General features: G+C 38.2%; 1 protein-coding gene across 10 annotated transcripts; it reads left to right on the top strand.

Moving 5' to 3' along the window:
* The first annotated feature begins 333 nt into the window (after window positions 1–333).
* ctrip (E3 ubiquitin-protein ligase ctrip) lies at window positions 334–23,670 on the top strand. Of its 10 annotated transcripts, none has more exons than XM_043419413.1 (21): window positions 4,372–4,585; window positions 4,840–4,979; window positions 6,837–7,181; window positions 8,289–8,600; window positions 9,755–9,841; window positions 11,778–12,159; window positions 13,038–13,237; window positions 13,360–13,533; window positions 14,806–15,185; window positions 15,303–15,587; window positions 15,694–16,074; window positions 16,375–16,547; window positions 16,636–16,810; window positions 16,976–17,198; window positions 17,308–17,548; window positions 18,073–19,689; window positions 20,779–21,031; window positions 21,148–21,393; window positions 21,512–21,841; window positions 22,292–22,610; window positions 22,970–23,670. In XM_043419413.1, exons 3-21 carry the CDS (start codon window positions 6,866–6,868, stop codon window positions 23,164–23,166), a joined length of 6,291 nt encoding a protein of 2,096 aa, XP_043275348.1. In that variant the 5' UTR covers window positions 4,372–4,585; window positions 4,840–4,979; window positions 6,837–6,865; the 3' UTR covers window positions 23,167–23,670. The 10 variants fall into 10 exon arrangements, with proteins under 10 accessions (XP_043275352.1, XP_043275349.1, XP_043275351.1 ...); XM_043419415.1 differs by having other exon boundaries at window positions 4,840–4,975; XM_043419417.1 differs by lacking the exons at window positions 4,372–4,585; window positions 4,840–4,979 and adding an exon at window positions 334–471.
* The last annotated feature ends 1,897 nt before the right edge of the window (window positions 23,671–25,567 follow it).

A 25,567-nucleotide genomic window follows, 5' to 3' on the forward strand; every position in this document is an offset into this window, starting at 1 on the left:
ATAAAAAATTTCATTTCAAGCGGAGTATCGAATTTTTATTTTCAACTGATATTCTCCAAACGAATTTTCATTCCGCGGGGTATTTTGGAACCATAAATTTCCAGTCTACCGGTGGATGGTGGCGCTCTCTCCGGATAGTTTGAAAATTAGTCGCTAGTGTTCTTCAACCGACGACAGAAGCGATAGGCGCGCGGCCGCAGGGCCGAGGGAGGCGAAAAAACGCGTGAACCGTAGAGAACACAGGAACACACGGTTGACCGGGACAACCTGCTCGATCGACGAGCTTAGGAAGGAGAAAAACAGGGAGACCCATACACGTACCGAGTATAGGTATATATATGAATGCGATAGCAGACGACACGACTACGATCGACTTGACAGCTCACTTCGCATTTTCACGTGTACCCTCGCGCATCGCATTGCGTAACTGGAGGTTCCGACACTTCCAGGGAGGAGCAACTCCCTTTTTTGGTAAGTAAATACACTCGTAATCGTATTTTGTAGGCGTGCATCAATTACAAATATTATTTATTTTCTGCGAATCGATTTAAACTTTCTTCGTCCTGAAAATCGATCGAGTCGACGAAAAAACCCGGAGATCGATCAAAAAACAAGGTTAATCGGTGAAAAACCAAGGTGTTTTGACACGATGAAATAATTTCCGTGTCAATTTTTATATTGAAACGGAAGAAAGAACGTGTGGCGGAGAGAGACAGACTGTCATATGAATCTCATCTTATCAACGACCAATTGGCTCTTCGCAAACGAGCTCCCGACCAATGGAGTCTTCGTTGCAGCCGAAGGCCAAAACTGAATAAGAAATTTACCATCGAACAGCTGTTGCAGAACCAACGTTGCCACGTCTCGTACATGCGAACGATGCGAATAAAATATAATGGTCTCACTCTCCCCCCCCCCCTTCCTCCTTCCCCCTTGAGAGCATTACGAAATTATCTTATTGATCAAGGTTTCCAATTCATTTGTTATGCCTGCCGTCTACAATCCTGGTTATGACATCACAGAACAAACACAAATGATAATAATAGATAAAAAAAATGGAGAATATCGTTCACGTATTCTTGCAATGCGTGTTTAGGAAAATGACGCTCGTTAGAAAAACAACTGTGACGATCCCCCGCTCTCACAGAAAAAATTGTGGTGACATTACGGTTCAACGATTGAAAAATTTAATTATCGGAAATTTTGTCTGCTAAAGATGAAAAAGAAGCTAAGAAATTGAACTTTTGATTTGAAAAAACCTAGATTTCGCGCCATTTGTGGAAATAACTCGACGACATCGCGAACATGACAAAGCGAAGAAGTGGCAACGTCGCATTTGTCTGATGGTGGTGCGCCGCGTATGTTCCTTATTTCTTTCTTTTGTGTTTGATACAGGCCCGCACATACACACACACACACACACGATCATAAGAAAACATGCACATTGAAAATCACCACACCGTGAACACTTGGTCAACCGGGTGGGAATAGAAAAGAAGAAAAGGGGGCAGACAACATTAAGCAGAACGAAGGGATTGCGAATTTTTCGATTAAAGGCCAGTTTGGAATTGAACTTTGGCGCAAGCTCTCGTGTTCTGAATTTCGCGACTGCGCACTAATTTTTCAAATTTTACACAGTGACGTTCGAAGTTTAACATTTACCATAAAAGTAGTTTGCGTATATGCGTCTGCACGAGTGCGTGCGACACACGTACACATTCGCATCAGCCTAGGTACAGAAGGAAAAGTGAAAAAAATGCTGAGCCCTCGAGCGGCAGTGTGCGGCGGTGTCGAGAAGAGAAATAAAGACCCGCTGGCAAAGGCTCGATAAATAACGAAACTGCAATTTTATTACAATACGATCTTCCAATGAACCAGACTACCGCCACGATGATAAATTTGAAGATTCATAGTGCTACTGTTACAAATGAATATCGATAACAATTAGCGAACGAGATGCGTGTAACGTTTGTGTCGCGATTCAAAAAAAAATCAAAATTATTACAACTTTTGACAAAAATAAGCCAAAGGTAAAGAACGGATCAAAGGAAATAGAATTTCGTGTGCAGCATCACAAATTCGACGTTCCTCCTGCCGAGCACGGTCGACCGTTCGAGACCCCCGTATCTTTTTTTTTTTTTTTTATTTTTTTTTATTTTTTATTCTCCGTCGCGTTTTCGTGCGAGTTTCTAAGACGCTTTCAAGAGACGAACAAAAATCAACTGTGGCTCCAAAAGATCGACAGGAAAAACGAAGGGAAAAAGGAATCGTAGCAGACAGCCAATTTTTCAATACAGCTGCGGTCAGTCTGTTTTACTACAGTGCGTTTCGGTGCGTTTTTACCCCCGAGTAACCCCTAATACATATAGTCGACGCATTTTAGTTTTTCTTTTCACGTTCTCTGCCTTTTGGTGTTTCGCTGGCGCGAGACTACAGGGAGAGGGGGTAAAAAGGGGGAGGCAGTAGACGGAGCTCGTCCCAATCCTAACCAACCCAATCCCGATAGCTCGACGCCTCGACGCATTCCGTTGATTCGACGGCTGGTGCACGCTCTCGCATGCGAGAACTGAAACATATTCCTCACTTGCTTTGCTGTACGCTGCACGTCGCGTTCAACTTTATTATATCGAGCGACTAAAAACCAAGAGGTCGTTTCTGTCATTTATAATGGTATCATAATCTCCTTTGGCGTTTACAATGTCAATAAATATTATCCTTTGCGGCTATGAAGAAATTCTATTGTCTGTCGATTCCGTTGGAATATTGTAATCCCTGTTTTTTTTTGTATTGTTTCCTCGAATCCCATTCAATTATACAAAGTACTGCACGACAAGGCCATTGGAAAAAGCCTTGACCAAACGCTATGCACAGGTATACTAGTGACTTAAAATCAGAAGGGCGTAAAATTGCTCTTTCCGAAACTGCTACGTATTCGTGAGTTTTTACAGTCCGTGTCAAAAGCGCCATGAAAATTCGAGCTCGTGTACGTTCGGAACACCTTTTCGGCTCTTCGTTTCGAATACGAGACTTGCTGGTCGATGTTCCAATGACAGAAGATTTTTATTGTAACTCTCTAGTCTCATGTTCTTCATATGTTTTTTTCACCCTCAAATTTCTGTCGATATATACTTCGGTAAACTTCCGAATTCCCATCGAAAGAGTTTTGTCTCTCCCCTTTTTAGCGCATACACAATACCACAATACGTCGTTACAACTCAAATCACAAGGCGATTTCGTAAGCTCCGGCAAGTGCTGCCTTTCGATTGCTACAACGTTCGTTTCACGAATTATCAAACGACACAATTTTAGATTCTTTTTTTTTTTTTAAAACAATACAGAAATTTCGTTTTGGCTGACTGGACTTGACGCCTGAAATGCAAAAAATAACTTGACGGACTGCTCTTGGAAATTAACGCTTTACGTGTATCGCGCCATTGTTTTGATTTTGTTTATTTTTCTCAGTAGTGTACTCGCACAAATATTTTCTGCATGAAAACGAATTTTCCAAAATCAATGTTCGAATCTGAACTGTCGTAAATCACGAAATCGTACCGAGTTACGAAAAATCCTTTTTATTTTACCATTGCCTATTTCGTGCGTGCTCGTGCTCACGCATGCGCGTCAATGTGAAGATACATTCACCTATCAGAATCGTTGACACGCACATTCTTATCAACATTTTCATTCCTGAACAAACATCATAAATTTTATGAAATCGAGAAAAACTGGAATATCTTTTTTTTCTTGAAGTTCATATTTCACATAACCATCAATATTTTCAATTCATGTGAGAACAATAAATACAATAAAATTAAAAATGCTCACGATTAAAAAACTGTCATGGCCATTTGAAAAGAAAGATTCGTAGAAAAATTATTTGCAAATGACCGATTATGATTTCTAATATATTACTGACTTTTATCTCGAAATAAACAATACATGTGGGCATTGATTGTTCCATTTACATTCGGCTAATCAAATGTTTTGCTTTCTGTTATCATTTAAGGTGTCAGTTTCGTACAAGCTTTGTTCGTACATTGCGTATGTAACAGCATGTTCCAACTTTGGGGACTTGGGACTAACTTTTGGCTCCGAGTAATGCGAGAAACTACCTAAATCCCCTCTCTCCTTCCGTGTCTCGCTCGCGTTTACGGGGAAGCTAACGTTGAAGTTTCCCCAGGTCTCCCAGCCAGAGTGAATATCTACCCCCACTGTGGGTCTGTGTGTCTTTGTTTCATAGTGTGTCTGTCACTTTCTCGCTCTTCCCCCTCTCCTCAGCTGGGCTTACGAGGATTGTGCGTGCGTGTTGGTTCTCCTCACGAGGAGCAAATAGCAAATGTGAGAGAGGGAGAAAGAGAACGAACTCGAGGCTCGAGGTGGTCTCTTCGAATTGTCAGTGTGTATTTCGTTTCGTAGAGTTCGCGTCGTTCGACGGAACGTTTCTCTGTTCTCAGTGTGCTTCTACTCGTCTCTGAAACCTCATAAAAAAAAAAAAAAAAAAAAAGAATACGTACAGTGAAGAATCAAAAAAAGTAAATAAATAAGGAAGCTCGTGATGAGACGAGCATGTTTTTACGAAATTCAGGTAAATCAAATCGCTTTTTTATCGTTTCAAGTTATTCACGGCAGTTTCCACTTTTCCCCGAAAACTCGCAATACTTTCTACCTTTCGAACTACCATTATCAAGATTTTCGTCGAATTTTGTGCCTCCGTTCGCGACTAGACTTGCGTAAAAGCGGGAGCCTGGTGCAATAAAGAAACACGTTAAAAAGGAAAAAAAATAGCAGGCGAGAAATAAAGAAAAAATCTTTCGATGTGTACGCTTGTTTTCTGTGTAGCTGTGAGAACGAAAGAGAAACATTGAGTCCCAGTGGGAAAGAGCGAGAGAGAAAAAGAGAAAGACACAAATACTCGTCCTCCATTACTTCAGCCAGCAAGCAAATGGTGGCTTGAGAGAAATTCTCGAGCCTTGCTGTGAGTAAGAGCCCTTTGTGTTTTCTCACACTTGCCACACATATTTCGACTTCATAAGATAATACATTCTTCTCTTTCATGCATTTATATGTATATTTTATATATTTTTAAATGTACAAACAGAAAAAAAATATCCCTTGGAGAAAAGCTTGCTCATCGCTAGTTTCTCTACGTCTTTCTCTCTCCCCCTCTCCCCTCTTTTTGTCGACCTCCCGGATTTTCACCATAATGAAAATTCGAGATTCTCCCATCCCAAGTATGCTCTCCTACAGCTGTTAAATCTAGGAGTCGAAGAGGGGGTAAGGGGGTTAACGAAACGATGTTAGATTAGATTTAGTCTCGAACAAAAAAATTAGTGCACTGATCCTCGTCGGTACGTTCTTCGATTTTTCCTTGTATTATTAATATTATTATTATTATTGTCGCGGATGTAACGCGTATTCGTTCCTTCACGAGTCAATGTTTGTTGTTGTACATGCTCTCTTGTCCAACCTCTCGCTCTCTCCCTCCTTTTTTTATATACTTATCGCACTATCTGTTTCATCGAGGAGAAATATAAACTGCGCATCGCTTGTAACCGTGACTCCCTACATTTTTCTGTCTGTCTACCCCGTTTTCCACTGCTTTTTTACCATTTTTTCTTACGATTAGCCCCCTCCCCTTCCCTCGTTGCTGTACTTTGTGTGATTTTTTCCGAAACTTATCGACAATCCCCCAAGCTATGGCGTTCTTACCAATAATCAGATACTCGAACAACATGGCGAACCGATTTCGATAATTTCCTGCCAGTTTTGTGCTTATTTGGGGCTCTTGTTGAGCCGTCGAAAAATCATATACATTGTGTTTTCAACATAAAAATATACGCTTCTGTGGGGAAACGTTTATTAACTTGAATTACGCTGTTTGGGAATAGAAATCACAGTAAATGTTTCGTTAATGAATTACTTGCTTTATTTTGTGTGGTCAAGGTGATTCTTTTCAGTTTCACACACTTTTTTTTGGACACTGATTCTAGAAATTGGTTTTTCGTCTCGCTTTCTTTTGAAATCTACAAACACTATTTCAGTAACAATGATCGAAACTCGCTAATCTTGTAGCATCATGATTCCTTTATGTCGGTCATAGATTGCACATGGTTTTTGTAAGACGAGGCTTTGACAATTGAAAATTGTACTTTTTTTGTTTCTTCAACCTTCCGTGATTGGTTTCAGAGGTTCCGGGCCATATATAAATTCTGTGTACTTCACTCTCATCGTCCATGCCAGTCAGTGGCAATTCATAGAGTGTTTGCCTTTTAAGAATGTTCTCAGATTCCAGTGCAAAAATATTCAATGTTGATACACAAGTGTGATTATTATTTGGTGATATTGTTCAAAAATTAGTCATTTTGTCGACGGTTCAAATTTGAATGCACTCTGAGGGATTGAAAAATTATTTTTCTCTACAAGTATTTTTTCGGTGCTGCTTCTCTTCTAGTTTAAAGTGTGAAATTGGTTGGAAAATCATGGATCATTGAGCGACTGGACAAACTTGCGCATCACCTTCAGGCAAACGAAGTCTTTGTGCTCCATAGATTTTCTAACCTCTAGTCTGTCTCTTTGAATGTTTGAAATATGTTTTCTCAAGTAAAAAAAAGGAATATCATGAGTTGAAAAGTGCTGTGCCGTGTTTCAAAATTATTGAAATTTACAATGAATTGAGAAATATGTTCAACTGTTTAAAAATAATCACGGCCATTGTCAGTACTGTCTTATTTCTTTCCCAACTGCCTTTCAAATAAAAAAATATAGAATACAATAGAAATAGTTGACTTCATTGACGCTGCGTTTTTAGTTGTAACTCTTGAATTAAATGTTTTCAGACAGAATAGTGGCATGCGTCGATTAATCTATGGCAGATCAACAAGATCAGTCGTCGTCCGGGGGGTCTGTAGAGAAGGCCAGCGCTTCAGCAGACACCTCTAAGCAACCAAGGGGGAAGGGCAGCGCAAGTACAGGCTACAGGAAACGACAAGGTACAGGTTCGGTGACGTTGACCCTCGCAGAGAAAAGACGCAAACAGTTGAACGGCGAACAACAACAAACGTCTTCTGAAATCTACAATTCATCACCTCACAGACGTTCCGTTGATTCAAATCTCAAAGGAGAGCAAAATAGAGTCAAGGGAGAACGTAAGAATTATGGCGGTGGCCTAGGATCTTTAGTGGGTAAGTTGAACACTCGTTCCGCTTTGTCATGGTGGCCGTTTTTTAAAATTGAATCTTTAATCCAAATTTAAGGCAGTCCTGTAAGCTTCACTAGTAGTTTCTATTTTTTTTCAACTGATAACAGAAACTACAACTTTGTTGCGACTTATTTACTGATAGAGGAACGTGATTTGTAAAACAAAAGAATCGTTCCTTTTCGTAATAAGAGTATGAAAAAATGGAAGACAATCGTACTTCTCATTAAATATAATTCAAAATATATATTTGCATGGGTTTTTTACTCGTTCGGTTAACGATAATTGATAACCCTAAAAAATTTGATTTTCTTGGGTTCCAAGTATTTTGGATACGACTGGTTTAAGGCAGATCAAAACGGTGAAATGCAAATACAAATTTTTACCGATTTCGAGTAGCATTTTTCCATTTTCAGGGAGAAAAAACCGCAGGATCCCGTGTTTCCAGACGAACAGAATATTTCTCAACCTTTTATCTTTGACACGATTTTTCGAGCTACTTATTTAAAGTTTCAATCCTTTGTTAAGGAGACTTCTTTTTATAAGATCCGTGCCTTATCAGTTCTTTTGTTTGTAGGCCTAACAATCTAGCACACTCATACCCCGTGAATTATCCGGTTAGAAAAAGCAGAAAACAAACGTTTAAAAATCATTGAAATTTACTGAAAGCAGTTACTGACTTATGCACAAAGCTTATCGCTATCATAAATTTTTATTTTCAAATGTCAACTTCTTTCTAGATGTTTATTTACATTATTTACAGAATGAATATCGATTTTCGTGACAAAAACAAATAATTGTGTCGAGTGTAACAGCAGAATAGTTATGTCTTTATAAATATAATTATTCAATTTTTTTTTGTATCATTTGGTTTTTATTCATTTTTGAACAGCAATACGAACGTCATAACATTACGACATTATTTTTCAGTTTTACGGTATTTACTATGAAATATTACCAGTATTTAGCGATTTTGAAGAAACGCCAAATCATTATATTCAATGATTGGAATAAATAATACTTTTCAAAGATTTTGTATCACGATTTTGAAGCTTTGAAACGTTGATATTGAAATGGATCGTATCTCTTACAGAACCGGATTGGAGACAACAAAAAGTACAACAACCAAGTAATAGTTCGAGCGTTGGAGGTACAACGAGATTTCGTGGTTCGATCAGATCAAGCGGGCAGGATAACAATTCGGCACCGTTGGACTGCGTCGCATCGCGTACGCGATCAAGAACACCTCAAATATCTCAGAACTCGTCGCAAGGGACCACGAGCGTTTTTGACGGATCGGTGGCGAGCTCTTACAATAGTAGAAAAAGTACAAGCTCCCATACAAACTTTGCACCGTCGACGAGTTCGTCGCATACTAGTCATCCTTCTACATCCAGAGGAAGAGGTCAGTAAATCATTTATTCATTTTCTATCCTTTATTAGTTCCGATCCGGTGTTCTGAAATTTTGCAAGGCTCGAGAAATTCCCACGTTCTCTTTAATAGTCGAATGAAAAAAGCTATCGATTTAAATTAATCGTCAATCTCACAATATCTTCGAAAGATCTTTGATTTTCAACTCAAATTCGTCCTTGATTCTCTACCCTTAACGTAACACGAGAATTGTTTACAAATTTTATCAAGCACTATCAAACGTCTTTTTTTTGTACAACTCTACTACGAAGATCAGGCGGCTGTGATACTTTTGGTTTCATATTTGAAATATCAAGGGTACATTTTTGGGCTATTCTTCCTCAAATCCATTTTTATGTGATTAGCATGCGAGAAAGTTGTCATGATTTTTTTTTTTTATCAATTCCTATATTTCTTGCCTTGTTTTCATACCTCACGTCGAAGGGTTGATGTGAAAATTACATGAGCACTCAAGAGCGAAATACACAAAATTTCGTGCTAATAATATCATTGCACAAACACTTCAGTATTTAGTGGTTTGCAAAAAATCTTGAAAAATTCAAACATCGTTAAGGCGATACGAAATTTATTTGCATTACTAAAGTTACCGGATGGATAATTATAAAAATAATTGTACAACGAGTATTCCATTGATTTAGTTATTTGCCATATGAAATGGAATTATCAGTGTTTTTAGAATATTCGTTGAATTAATGTTCAATGTTCATTGATGTTTATAACACTTTTTAAAAATTCTTAAGAAATAGTGTGCTAGAAAAATTCAAATAATAAAGAAGAATTACTAAACTCATTCCAAAGAAACGAGAAAAAAAAGCATTTTTGAACGGTCTATCGAACATTGGTTTCGTGCGTGATTCATCTTCAATGAATAATTAATTATCAAAAAATCGTCCAAGTCGAGAATTGAACATATTTCTCCTGAATAAATTGTTTGATTTTTCTTCTTATATTCGTGACTCAAAGGTCACAAAATTGCAGTAGACTAGTCATCAAGAACATTTGATACGATGGAAAAAAGAAGGAAATAAATAAACAAGCGATAAATCTATGAGATAGTAATGTAAAAACAAAATTTTAGCGTAAAAAGGAACGAAATAAAAGTCATAGATAAGAATGTATGATATTAGGCCTGGGGATGAGCGAATGTCTGGAAGGATTTGCGTCCGCTATCAAAGCACTTTTTCCAATATCAGCGCAAACTTATCACCAAGAAGGTAAGCCACATTAAGGGGGATGAAGATTAATACTATTGTCATGCCGAAAATCTATCACGCGTTTATCTTTTCGAATCTCTATTCTCAATCTTCTGGAATCTCCATCATGGCTTATCGTAAATGTAAAAACAAATAGTGCCCAAGCATTCATTGGAACCATTGAACATTTACGACTCGTCGATCATAATTAAGGACGAATACTTCGAAGAAATAGTCGAGTAATAAATAACGCAATAATTTAAAGATCACAATTTCCGTTGTGAAGTTTTTTTCGAACATTTTATCCTTATTCTACAATTTCAATGTCATGGATTCAACAGAATTTACAAAATACAACACAGCTGGCAATTTGTGCGATTGTTTTTTATTTGTACTGAAAAAAGTTCGTTCAAAGAGAAATTTTCAAGAATATTTTCATGTTCATATGCGCAATATTATTTTTCTTGTAACACTATTCCTCAATTACAGCTGAACAGCCAAGAGGACATTTCGCGCAGCTCGATTCGATTGAATGACGACGGGTTTTGAAAAACATATTGAAATTTATTATTTCTTCTTAATTTTCCTTTGCCAAACATGTGTACTCTTTACTTTAATTTTCATGTACAACTTTAGACTTATTAGTTCATAGTCACTAGTCAAATTACATCGATTCGAAAATGAATAATTTTTGAAAAAATAAAACATTTGTCCAGTGAACAAAACAAAGCTAGGAAAACGCTAATGAATATCTTATTTGAATGAACGCGGTCATGAACTTTTTGTCATTACTTCCATCTCTTTATACACCTTTTTTTTATGACCGTACCGTAAAATTCGTGAAGAAATGCAAGCTATCAGTCACAAGATGAATCACTGTTCGAAAAGCCTTCGGTTCATTCCACAAATATTGAATACATTTCTCATCATTATCAAGTTATCGAATTTCAATAAATGAAATAATGATTTTTGCCATATGATAAATGGAAGTTAAGATAACTGGGCTTTAACGATCGGTATAGCGAGTTTTGTTACTGACCCGTATATCTGATCTAGTGCGATAACGATAAAATGTGTCTCGCAAATATTCAACGTTCGACGAAAGTTTCTGTTTAATAAAATTATAAAATTTTCGATTCCAGACACTTTTAGACTGTTCCATAACTTTTCTTTCAACTTCAAGCCCCTTGTGACGATTTTACAATATTCCCATAATTTTCGACTAACTTGCTTAATAAATTTAAACGATTTTATTGAAAATATTATGTCATTGAATCGATTGGTTTTCACGAACAATAATCTACTGCGGTATTCGATTTTATTCTCTGACCAGGAAGGAATTAAAAAATGAATATTACGCCAAGATTAAGGATAAAGTTAGCGTGCGTCACTGGAACGTGAGAACCATTGGAAGACGTATAATTCAAATGCAGCATGTCATTTTTAGCGTGACGTTGGATAAAAGTGTTGTAAAATACTTTTTGAAGATAACATTGAAATAGCGAACTTTCAATTTGAATTAGTAGCACCGAAAATTTCCAATGGTATCTATTGAGAAAAATAATATAACAATAACGCGGAAATGAAGTATAAAAAATTTGTGGTTTTCCTTCGAATCTTCGTTTTGACCATGAAAATCTGGAAAATTCCGAAAATAAAAAAATCGCAAGAAGAGAATACCGAAATATTGATAATCGCAGCATTCCAATCATTCTCCGGGCATCTAATTTGGTAGCAATGTCAGGCATTTTTGAAATACATGAAAATTTGACATCCTCTCAACCGTTGATTCTTGCAATAACCTCGGGTATTTGACACTGATCTTCGCTTCTCAAATTTTTACAGTTATTTTTACATAAAATATTGCTGAAGTCTACAGTGGAAGGCGTTACGTTGTGCAATTTATTCTTAAACTCTGTGTCTAACGAGAGTGAAATTTTGTTCTTTTTTCGAACAGGTTCGAAATCTCAGGGAAGTGGCGTCAACAATTATACAAACGGTGGTACGGGTAGTCAAGTTTTGGGTGTGAAGTCCAGCATCAGAGTGGGTAACGCAGCTAGCAACTCTGTGGAGAGCGGAGGCGGGGCGTTGGCACATGACGGGGCAGGCACCAGTGGCGTTACACCGGCTACGTCCACTGTCAACCCCTCTGTGTCTGCCTCCCCTGCTGCCAACCAATCTGCGCATCATCATCCAACGCACAAACACCTTTTGAGATCGCGGGTTAAACTCGCAACCGAGCCGACCAAGGACGTTACAGGGACTTTACCAGCTGGTGGAAAAACCGCTGGGAAACATCACAAAAAAGATTCTACAACGGGAACGTGCACTAGTTTGAGGTAAATTGAAAAAAATATCTGAACTTGCACGTTTCATCTGAAAACCATTGAAAAATGTTTTGGTACAAATATGAAAAAGATGCATATTTTTATGGGAATCAGCCAAAATCGCAGTTCGTTCATGTTCAATATTACGCTATGTCAGTGACGATTATTTTACTCTAAAAGTGTTGATACAAACGATATATTAAGCTCGTAGTATAATACAGAAAATTTATTCAAATTCGGTTGAATTTTATTGATTTATAGTAACCTTGAACGATTTAGAGATTTTCCCTAAAAGAATATTTCGTATGTCTTTATTTCTGTATGAATAACGTACACTCAAGTACTCTCACATCGTTGAATTTTTATAGAAATTATTAAGAATACAAGACCATGTGGTATGTAATTTTTCTATAAAATGCAATTTTGAAGCAAGTATACAGAATCCCCATTAGCGAAACCTTCGTTCACTTCAACATTGAATTTTTTCCCTTTCAGTTGTGTTATAAAAGGGGATGGAAGGTTTAAATCCAGGTATACGAATGACACAAAAGAGGGAAGAGTTCTTGACCTTTCAACTCGGAATTTCATAGCTTCTAGGAGAATTTGAATCTTGTCGTAAATAACTTCCATTTGTGTTTCATTCAATTGCCCAAAGTAGAAGACAAAATCAGAAGAAATCGCACATTGTATCTTTATCTTTTGAAAAACCATTTTTCAATAGAAATTGAAAAAGTGAAACTGTCAATCAAAATTTGTTCAGTCTACGATCGTTTTTTGAGGTTGGGTCAATATTTTTTCGCGCACTACGTTAAATATAGTACAATTTTATCGCAAATTTCACTTGTCATCAACGCTTTTGTAAATGTGCATTTTTTTTCTAAATTTTACAGTAAACATCGTTCATCCTCTCGAGCTCGCAAATCAGCCGGGGAAAGTGGTGCTGTGGCTGCTGGTGTTGTAATGTCTGGAAGTGACTCCGTTACGAACAGTACTGCAACACCAAATTCCGTCTCGTCCTCAGCCCCAGGGAGTCAGTTGACTTCGACGACCGGGGAAGAGGAATCAAGCACGACTGCGACATCCGCTGCTGGTAAGAAACAAAAAATTATCAGTATATGTTAAAGAAAAACATGAGAAAATCCTTCTGAATTTTGTTGAATTGAATATTTACATAATTTTATAATCAATTCTGATGTTCTCGTGTTTGTTCAGCTAGTGGAGGACCTTCTGGAATGTCTGCAACTACAGGCGACAGTGAAAGCGATGATGGCGAAGTCGGACGACTACAGGCTCTCCTCGAAGCTCGAGGTTTACCGCCCCACGTTTTCGGAGCCCTTGCTCCAAGAATGCAGCATCTTCTCAACCGAAGTATGGGTGCGAGCTCTGGTAAGGAGAATTAAACCAGAGAACATAGATTTACATGGAACAACAGGTCGTATAGGCGCATTTGGCTGGGGTCCGCTCAGTACTGACCCCGGCCAGCGTGGCGCTGTTCAATATACGTGAGCACGCGTACACTGACGCTGGGGTCATAGCGCGCGCTTTCTCGCACCCAAGCGTTCAGCCATACTTGGGGTACTATTCCGCTCTTGCTCGCACCCATAAGTTGTGGACCCCACGCTTGGGGTCTCAATGCTGTTAAAACATTAACATGTTGCAGTCATTTTTTTACGTAAAAAATCAAAAACAATAATTCAACTATTCAACAAAATCAATTGAATTTTTTTAGTTTCGACTGTAATTTTAAAAAAACCTATCTGATGAAAAAAAAACCCGTCCGATACGGATTTGAACTATTATCTCCAGCATTACGAGAAAGACATCGAACCACTATACCATATAAACTTCTAATTTCCAAACGGCAGAAAATGCTACTAGCTTATCCGGGCCGCTTGATACGTTGTAGTTGTATGAAATAGTAACTGTGGTCGCAAGAGCTATAGTTGTCAATATATTTCCAAATATTCATAGATATCTGTAAAACAAAAAAGTATGGCGAAAAAATTTCTTTCAATATGAGTATGTGAACCGGTAATCTCTCGGATGCTATGGCTTCCTTAGCAGCGATATATGAGACGGGGGTGGTAAGCTGACGCTTTGAATGTGTGAAACACATGGATACGTCGCTGCGTGCCCTACAGTCTATGAGTGGAACTATATTTTCCGTGCCAAAAGCTAACATGGGCCCTGTTGTTCCATGTAAATCTATGTTCTCTGATTAAACTTGTGCATCTTTTTTGGCTTTCTAATATTTTTTTCCTGAATTAAAAATACTAAATTTTACTAAATTTTCTTTCTAAGTTTCCTGAGAATCTATAGACTTTCAATCTTCTACTTTACCAGCAATTGAGATATCGAAAACAACAATTCTTATTTCACGAAACCAATTTAAAATTTCTCATTGTTGAATACAAAAAAAGTGCTGACTTTTGAATTGACGGCTGTTCTTATGTAGCATGATTTTTTAAATTGAATCAAGTTTTGGCAACGAAGTTTACGTATCAATAAAATTTTAAAATTATGTCGTGTTAAGAAATCAAAAATTGACCCAAAATACATTTAAAAAGCAACGATTTTCAAACGATGACTGTCGTATCATAGTTCCATCTAATTAAAAAAAACGTTTCAATGATTTATTTGCTTTAAATATCGTTCAAGCAGCCGCGAAAGCGCAACAACTATTGGCTGGCCTACAAGCTGTTGATGACGAGGGCGAGCAACTCCAAGCTGTTATTGGAATGGGAGAAATTCTCGTGATGGGAAACGAAGACACACTTACTGGATTTCCCGTGAAACAAGTAGTCGCAGCACTCATAAATCTACTCGGAATCGAGCACAATTTCGTCATAATGACTCATGCTTGTCGGGCTTTGACTTACATGATGGAAGCTTTGCCGAGATCTTCCACCGTTGTCGTCGATGCTGTTCCGATGTTTTTGCAAAAATTAGAGTCCATCGAATGTATGGATGTCGCTGAACAGTGTCTCACTGCTTTGGCAATGCTCTCTCGCAGACACAGCAAATCCATTCTCCAAGCAGTACGTAATTTTTTTTTGTTCCTGATCAGTCAAAGGATTACTACCAAAATGTTTTTTGTGGGGAATTTCACTTTTGTCGTTTTTCCTTCATTTAATTTTTATTTTCTTTCTCCATAGGGCGGTGTTTCAGCTTGTCTAAAGTTCGTTGATTTCTTCAACATAACGGCCCAACGTGCCGCGCTGACAATCACGGCTAATTGCTGCCAAAATTTAAATCCCGACGATTTCCATTTGGTGGCAGACAGCCTCGTTCTGTTAACGAGTCGACTTACCAATCAGGACAAAAAGAGCGTCGAGTGCGTGTGCCAAGCTTTCAGTCGTTTGGTCGACAGTTTTCAACACGATCCTGTTATGTTACACAAAATCATAACTGCGGAACTTTTGCAAAATTTGCAACAACTGGTAAGTCGCATAATGGATTTTTAACATGAAATTTTCATTGTTCAACGGTTCGTTGAACAACAGAGTAGTTTTTACTCATTCGAATGCTCTTATTTTTCCGTTGCAGCTGATGATAACTCCACCGGTAAACAGTATCGGTAACTTCATAACCGTATTACGAATGCTTTCTGTGATATCAAATCGCTGTCCCGATTTGGCGCAATTGTTACTACAACAAAATATAGCATTCACCCTGAGTTATTTACTCACCGGTTCACTCGAAGTTAAAACCGAAGATGTCGAACTGGTACCACGTTCGCCTCAGGAATGGTTTGAAATCACTTGTCTGATCGAGGAACTTATGCCACCACTGCCTACCGACGGTATATTCAGTGTAAATAGCTTGCTCGAAAGAACGAGCAATCAGCAAGAGACTGTCCATTGGGAATGGCGCGACGAGAGACATTGCTGTCATCCTTTTAGCACCATTGACTCGAGAATTATAGAGGTACCTTTCGAGCACTTGCTTACAATTCTGATTCATCCTTACAGTTATTCAAATTTTTAGCTTGATTTATCATTGGTTTGTCAGTGAAAAAATTCAAACGATTCTTTCTGTACTAATTTCTGATCATTTTGAGTTTACACGAAAGTTCATGATTACCCTTTTTGACATTGAAGGGCTCTGACACTGAGTCATTTTTTCAAACTCTCAATGTTAATTTTTACGAAAAAAATGAATGATACAAATCATTTGAATTTATTACGGGATAACGATCGGATAAAAAAAATGATTTTTTATTCGAAGATGGCCTTCCAAAACGGAGAAGACGAAATTTGTCTCTCAATGTTGGGACGAACTTACACGATAGATCTGACCGTGATGAAGCAAATAAACGAGGACATTGGAATGGCGAGAAGTATCTTCCGCAGAGTTAATGCTCATCCTGCTGAAGGCAAAAGCCCAACGTGTTCTTCAAAGCAAGTTCAATGAATTCGATTTTTTTCAACTCAGAATATACGGAAATTTAATATTCACGGTTAATTTATATTTTTTTCTGTTTTTCAGTATGGACGTTGTCCCACCGGTTATCGAGACCAACGCCTGGCTCGTGTCGTTCATTCGAACTTTGTTCTCTGTACTGTACGAAGTCTACAGTAGTTCCGCCGGTCCTGCGGTCAAATGCAAATGTCTACGAGCTCTTTTGCGTATGGTTTATTATGCGTCCACAGATCTTTTAAAGGTAAAAATGAAATCAAGCGTTATCTCATAATTTCTTGGTTGCGTTGAATCCATGAAGGGGATCCATCCAGAAACGAAATAAAACTTAATGTATTATGAACTTAATAGACCGAACGAGCGAGCTTTATATAAATCATAAAGTTTTTCTTCTTTTCCTCTTTGTCAGGACGTACTCAAGAACCAAGTCGTATCATCGCACATCGCTGGAATGCTCGCGTCCCAAGATCTCAGAATAGTCATAGGTGCTCTTCAAATGGGTAGTATACTGATGAAACGATTGCCTCAAGTTTTCGGTGTTCATTTTCATCGCGAGGGAGTTTTACATCAGATAAGACAACTTGCCGATCCCGATATACCTCTCGGTGTATCTGCACCAAAGTGCCCTTCCGGTGAGTCGTCCTTTCAACCGATATTGGCAATATTAAATTGACTTTCCAAACATTGTACAGAAAGATGTAATTTTCTTTACGTGTAAATGTCAAATTGGGTATTTTTTAGGTACGTCATTGCCGAGTCCACAACCAGGTCCATCCACAACGTCCTTTGCGTCGACCATGACGCTTTCCTCGAGCAGTGCAACGTCCCCAGTCGCATCGCCAACCACCAATGGCAATATATTGTTCGGCACAATTGCCACCAGTCAGCTTAAGCCTAGTTTTGCTGCAACAATGGAAACTCGGAGCAGAAGCGATCTCAGTACATCCGTTGACGACTCGGGTTCAGCTTCAAATGTGCACTCGTAAGTTAATCGTTGAACGTATCAAAAACTTTATCAATCTAATCACAGTTTTTATACAGTCAGAATTCTAGTACTTAGCGATTTGATACAAATTCTGAGGAAAAGAAATCACTGCAATGAAGATATTGAAAATTCGAAAATTATCACTGCACTAAAACAAATTTGTTGGAACTCTTTCTTTTCGGCTGTATTGCGATTGTACCTCTCCGAAGCAAAGATTCAATGCAACGACTCTTTCATTTAAAAAAAAACTAATCAATTCGTCTTACACGCCAATGAAAATAGTCTTATCACCAGGGAAAATCAATTGGTTCTTGACTTATGGTATTATTGTAGCTATGAATGAACATTCTGAAAACGAAAAGGTCGTTTAATCGGATGTATATTCTGAAAGCGCTGAATAATCAAAATTTCGACTGTATACAATTGCTAATCAAGGAAATGTGCTGTAATAATGAGCCAAAAAATTGAACGCTCCGTTGAAGATTAACAGTGAAAAAAAAAACAAATTATTTTTCGTGTAGGAGAATCGGCGATGTCCTTAAAAGGAAGCGTCCAAATAAAAAGGGCCGTTTCCCGCGTTTGGGCAGTACAACACCTCAGCAAACGCAACAGCCGGAGTCCATGTTCACCGGGTTTACACCCAAGAATACTCGTTTTCTGGGCAATCTTAACCCAGCGCGATGGGGTAGAAAATTGTCGTCCTCGGCAACAACAGCAAGTGACAAGCGTGATTCGAGTTCATCGACGAGCTTGACCAAACCACCGAATAATCCGAGTTTAACAGCCGGTAATCGGGATAAAGCGAAATGTTGGGTCCGCGAGCAAGCGGCCCAATTTTTGACGAGATATCAAGATGACGCGCCTTGTACGCATCCGGCATTGACGGTTTTGACGCGGCTAACGGCTGCTATACAGAAGCTCCAATCGAACGAGCTAGATGAAATGTTCGAGGCGTTAACGGAGCTCCGCGATATCGTGCTCGAAAGCGACATTTCACCGTTCGAGATGAATTACAGCGGTTTGATAAAAGCGCTTTTGAATTATTTGACAACGAACGAAGCGCCGGGCAACCGTTACGATCGTCTGCGAATGTTTTGGAAGTTATTCGCGGAGACAACGTTGCAACAAGAATCATCAGGTGGAATGACGAACCACGTAGTAGATTTATCACCGGGTGCTTTCGGCGCCCTCGTCGCTAAGTTGAACAGTTGTGTCGCACAGTTGGAACAATTTCCGGTTAAAGTACACGATTTGCCAGCGGGTTCTGGTGCAGGAAGAGGCGGTACAAGCGCCTTGAAGTTCTTCAATACGCACCAGTTGAAGTGCAATTTACAACGTCATCCCGATTGTAATAATTTGAAGCAGTGGAAAGGTGGTACCGTAAAAATTGATCCGCTCGCCCTCGTTCAAGCCATCGAGCGTTATCTCATGGTTCGTGGTTACGGTAGAATACGAGATGCCGAGTCAATGGTCAGCGACGACGACAACAGCGAAGATGACATCGATGACACGCTCGCCGCCGTCGTTATAAGTCAAGCTGCTAAGCACAAATTACAGTTTTTGATCGGCGACGAAGTTCTCCCATTCAACATGACAGTTTATCAAGCTGTACGCCAGTTCGGCTGCTCAGGATTGGACCATTCGGAAGCTGAGGCTGACAGTGAACCGCCTCTTGGTCATGACGCCGTATGGGTTCAAACGCACACGATTTATTATCGACCTGTGCCCGAGGAAGATACAACTACCTCACCCAAACCCGGATCCAGCTCCGCTAGCGGCAGTCGCAAGGGAAAAGGAAAAAGTACAAAGCTTAGCTCTAAAAGAAAAGAGGATAGTCTTTGGCTCGAAGGCGCTGTCCCACCACCCCGCTGTCCTCTCGCTCCTTATCTCACACCAACTCTTCCATCTGTTACTATTTCCGACGCTTCACTCGACGGACTCTGTCTCTTGCGTCTGCTCCACGCTCTCAATCGACACTGGGGCGTTCTATTCCCTTATGTGAAAAGCACTACGCTCCTCAGCGCTTCGGACTTTATCAATAATAAGATTGCCGCCAAAGCCAGCAGACAACTTCAAGATCCGCTGGTCATTATGACCGGTAATCTTCCTTCGTGGCTCCAACAAATCGCCACCGTTTGGTGAGTAATTCCCTTCAATTTTTTTTCCCCCACATTTTCGTGCTCTATAAGCTTTTCAGAAAATTATGATTTGAACACTGGAATCAGATTTTTTTACGATTATTCAAGGTCTCGAAATATTATGTTACATTCTAAACACGTGTAAATTAGCTTCAATGTGAAATATTAAAAATTAATGAATATTAAGCGGGGGTTCGACCTTCAAGATGGTCAAGATGAACGATGCTCAAAGCTTACTCTATAAGGTGCTATAATTTTCATTTTGGCTTCCTCATAGAGGAAGCTTTCAGCATTTTTCTGAAAGCTTGAGAAAACAATTTGTTACTTTTTTAGGCTTATATACTGCTCCTAAAACTGAATGACGAGCCATCAGAAAAAACAGTTTGCAACTTTCAATTTTCATTGTTTTTCTATTTACATTTAAATTCAATAATTCCGATAACTTTGCTGGAAAGTATACAGGAAGTACAGACTTATACACAATATCTTATAAAATTTCCAAAAATTAAAGCGTTTTGACAATTTTTCGAAAAACTCATATTTTCGTAAAATTCCAAAAATCATAAAATTTAAACCGCTCAACCGATATTTCCCAAATTCAATGCCAACCTTCCTATTATGATAATCTATTTATAAAAAAAAATTAGTAATAAATCTTAAAATTTTCGGAAATTAGAGCGTTGACACCCTTTTTATGAAAATTTCAAAACGTCGTTGGATTCGTATTTTTTTTCAAATTCTGCCAAAATTATCAGAGAATGAAGAACTTGTTCGGATTAACATCTATACAAAACGATAGCCCTGTATCTCAAATCGTTTTCGAGTTATAAGCGTTCGAATTTTGTACTGCCATAACACACACACGGACACGGACACGGACATTTTTTCTAGATATGATTTTTCGATGTTTTGGGACATTTTGAGCACATAGACATTGAAAACTGGAAAAAAAAAAAAATTTCATCATCACATAACAGCTCTATCAAGAAGCAAAAATACGTGTTTTTATTTCTTATTGCAAATTTTGAAACATTCAAAAAATGTTTTTTTAAATTTAATTTAATAGAAATGCATTTTTTCCCATTGCAGCCCATTTTTGTTCCCATTTGAAACAAGGCAATTACTGCTATACGCGACATCATTCGATCGAGATAGAGCTCTACAACGACTTCTCGACTCTGCACCGGAATTGTCCGGTTCGGATAGTCAGGAACGCGTTACTCCGCGCCTGGAAAGACGAAAACGTACGATATCGCGAACCGACATTTTGAAACAGGCAGAGCAAGTTATACAAGATTTGGCATCGAGCAAAGCTCTGTTAGAAGTGCAATATATTAATGAGGTACGTAAAAATGGGAATTTCCATTCAAAGTGTCTGCCATTTTTACATTCGATTATTAGTCATAATATATTGTTCCAATCTTAGTTCCAATTGAAACATTAATTTTTCATTTCTAGGTTGGTACTGGGCTTGGTCCAACACTAGAATTTTACGCCCTTGTTTCGCGAGAATTGCAACGGGCCGATCTTGAATTATGGCACGGAAGTGGCACACCAACAGAATCGGGTTACGTAAATGCGCCCCATGGCCTATTCACGACTCCGATACCATGGAACGCCAAAGTTTCTCATCTCGCTAAACTCAAAACGAAATTCAAGTTTCTCGGAAAGTTTATGGCAAAAGCCATATATGATTCGCGAATGGTGAGTTTCCGAATGTTCCATTAATTTTTTTTGCTCTGTGATGTAAAAGAGCTGCTTACACAGGAACTACTGAGGGATTTTTCAAAATCTCATATCTTATTTGTGTTTTTCTTAACAGCTGGATTTACCGTTCAGTCTAACGTTTTATCGTTGGTTACTCGGCGAGGAACAGTCGCTCACATTATCGGATCTTGCCTACGTTTACCCGGACATTTATCACAGTCTCAACAAACTCCAAGACATCGTAAGGCGAAAAGAAGCAATTGAGCGTGACCAAACTTACAGACCCAGCGAAAAAGCACAATTGATTGAGTCACTCGATCTCGATGGGTGTTCCATCAGCGATCTTGGCCTCGTTTTTGAATTACCGGGATATTCAAACATCGAGCTTAGAAAAGCAGGAAGCGATATTTCTGTTACTATCCACAATTTGGATCAATACATAAAAGTAATTAGGAATTTTCAATCATGTTCCCTTGCCTTGATAATTTGTTCAAATTTCTTGTATGGAATCAATTTTTTCTAAAAAGTCGATTAAACACTCGACTCCATACGACCACAAATTTAAATCTTTTGCAAACGAAATAATCGTTTGCCTTATAATTGAAAATTTTCGTAGTGTTTAAAAAATGTTTAGATAAAAACCACAAGTTCCAGAGAAAGTTTTACACTCCAATTGCTCGCTACGAGTATAATTTTTCAATTTGACTGTAACGCGGTAACTGCCTTAACCTTTTAAGGACGGGTTTGGTCGAAATATCGACCACTAGTTTGGTCGGGTACCGCACATAAAAAATTCATTAGTATTATGCTCAAATTTTATGTAAAATCGACGTTGCTTTTATGTCAAATATTTATCAGCCCCTGGATGTTGCGATATAAAAATGAATATTTTCAGCTGGTGATTCATTGGTTCCTGTATGAAGGAGTTTTCCGTCAAATGGAAGCTTTCCGCGAGGGTTTCGAATCCGTTTTTCCGCCGAGTCAATTAAGACTGTTTTTCCCTGAAGAATTGGAGGCAGTATTTTGCGGTCACGCACAGGCTGGTGGTCAATGGGACGTGAAAACACTCCTCGAATGCTGTCGGACTGATCACGGCTATACTCCCGATTCCCGGGCTATACGTTTCCTCTTCGAAGTTATGTCTGGATACAATAGCGAAGAGCAGAGACAATTCATACAATTTGTCACGGGATCACCGCGATTGCCCGTTGGTGGTGAGTTTTCTTCTACTCATCCTCATTTTTGAAATCCTTTTTAAGGGATTTCCAGTTTTTTATTTTTTATAAAAAAAAATTAAATAAAGCGATTCAGTAAAACTAGAGAAAAAAAGTAAAAGTAACAACAAAGCTCAACATGTATGAAAGGTCGATCAGCTCTGTCATTTTTTTTTCGATGATAAAAAAAAATCCAAAATGGCAGTTTAAACACTTGCTTAACTTATAGATTTTTATTTTCAATCTTTCTAAAGTATTTTCTCAAAGCAATTTTATGAAAATCAATAACGATAAAAATAAGATTTTTATATTGTGTGTCTAGTTAATGATTTGTAATTTTTTCCTCCCCTTCATTTCAGGCTTCAAAAGCTTAACACCGCCTCTAACGATAGTACGTAAAACTTTCGATCCATCAATGCAAACTGACGATTTTTTGCCGTCGGTGATGACCTGTGTCAACTATCTAAAACTGCCGGACTACACAACATTGGAAATAATGCGAGAAAAATTACGGATAGCAGCGCAAGAGGGTCAACACTCGTTCCATTTGTCTTAGGTAATTCATGGAACAGAGACGTGAATAAATAGACTCGGTTCGTCTCTCCAGTATTTTCGGGCTATTGGCGATTGAGAAGAAAATTGTTTCGCGCGTGCTCCTCGATAACCGATTCTTTGGCTACGGGGAGAAAAGGATGTACTGAAAGCTAGAAAAGCTGATGATAATTATACCGCAACTGTGGTAAACTTATTATCCCATCACCGTTTTCTCGACGTGGTGACGGAAATAAAAAATATCGAACAGGAAGCGCGATAGAGAGAGAGAGAGAGAGAGAGAGACAGAGAGAAAGATAAAGCATAGAGAGAACAACGACACATTTCAGACGATTCTTTCTTCAAGCTGGTTATTAATTTTCATTCAATTTTATTTTTTTCTTCTCTCTTATTTTTTGCCTTTTATTTTTATTTTTGATCTACGTTTTCTTGAGAAACGACAATTTAGTTAAATTTTTCCCTTCCGTTGCGACTATCGCAAATGAATAAAATTCCAGTTTGGTGTTTATTTTTGTATGTGTTATACCCCTCCAAAAGAATTTTAATTGCGATACAGATATTTTTCCGGAGACAGTGTGATCGTAGAAGAGAAGAAACAAAAAAGATAACAAATCGAAGAACGAGTTTGAGAAAGAAAAAAAAATTCCCGCCAATTATTTCTCAAGCCGATTGTGTACACGATGCATCTCGAGATTCGCGTTTACAATTACAACCGTAAGGAGGGGGACACCGTCGCCCAAGACGTTCTTTTTTTTTCTTTTTTTTTTATCTTCGGTGTATAAAGATACAATAAAACGTAACAAAGATAAACAACCGGAAGAGCGTTGATAAATGGTAAAGAATGAAAAGGAGACGAAGAAAAAACGAAACCACAAACAACCAAGAAGCTGTAAATATGCATAGTTATCTCGACCATAGTTTGATATACGCAAGTCTACATATAAATACTTTATATTATCTATAATAGTGGATAAACGATGAATAGTATAACGAGAACAAAATACCGCTACGAAGCACTGATACTAACGGAATTATAACTAGAAAAGGAAAAAAAAATAAGGATACAAAGAAAAGAAACAAAAAAACGAAGCACCGGAATGAACGTTCGTTAGAAGTAAGTGAAGTTTTATATCAGTGAAGCGTCTCGTGATCGGTCATTCGTGAAAAACAAACAAACAAACATAAAACAAAAGTAAATGAAAAACGAAAGGAACAATCATTCGTCATTTGTGTCGTCGTCGTCGTCGTCGTCGTCGTTGTCATTATCATAATCATCTGTGAGAAGGGCCTGTCGGGGACAAGACGCGAAACGTAGAAGATCGCCGTAAATGCGAGAGAAACACAAATGTTGTAGAGATTCGCCGCAATAGCGTCACTTGAAAATTTCATAGTAATTTAAGGAAGAGAAAGAAAAAACAAACAAAATACAAGTTCACGTCCCGTAGAGAAAGTACATAACGTTTTAAAGAAAAAAGAGAAAAAGAAGAAAAAAATCAATAAAAATACAAAACCACGTGTTTTTTTAGCTCGCGAATATTCGGATCGTTCCAGTCATTCGTACGTTCATAATTCTTTTTTTCTTTCGCTCTTTTTTTTCTTTCTAATCGATCTCTCGTGTTCACTGTTCGTATCGTCAAAGAGCCCTCTCCGGGCAGATAAACAACACGCAGGAAGGAAGTCATCAGTGGAAAGCTCTCGGTAAACGAACTTAAAACGTGCAAACACCTCTCTATACATATGTAGTTGATAGTAGTATTTAATTTTAAGACGATCTATCACCAATTATCATTCATTGTTTGATATTTGTCTATTCGTAGGTGAGGAATATTAGGTCAATCATTTATTTGCGTAGGTGTGTTGCGTTAACGGACTTTTTTCCTGAGCATCGCCAGGTCGTCGCAACGCCCTCGTTTTATTTCTAGATTTTTTTCCCTCTTACACTTTGAGGTGACTCATTGCATTTGAACATCGAATCGTGAAAAACCATCATTTGTTTTCACATCGTTACGAGTTCGAGTGGCAAGAGTGGTTAAGCATAACACTATGAAATTAAGTAACAAACCACAAAGCGAAGGACAATGATAAACGATAACTTCGATTTCACTGTTGAGAGAATAGATTTCTACTCAATTGCGAAATACTCTCGATTAAAGTTAAGTTATAATATTTGGGAAATGTCATCGGTTTCGCTAATCGGAACTTAATCACAATATTATTACGAATTGTTGTATCGTTGTTTTTCTTTTTTATCATTACTCTAATTTCTTTTTTTCCCTGTTTTTGTTTTTTCTGTAAGACACTCGATAAAAATTTCATCGGTGTTAAGGATCTGAGTTCTAATTTTTTTGTTTCTTGTTCCTTTTCATTTTGCTGTCGGCTCATGCGTTTTACGATTAAGGAATTAC

Source organism: Venturia canescens, chromosome 5 (genome assembly GCF_019457755.1).
Source record: "Venturia canescens isolate UGA chromosome 5, ASM1945775v1, whole genome shotgun sequence".
Taxonomy (NCBI): domain Eukaryota; kingdom Metazoa; phylum Arthropoda; class Insecta; order Hymenoptera; family Ichneumonidae; genus Venturia; species Venturia canescens.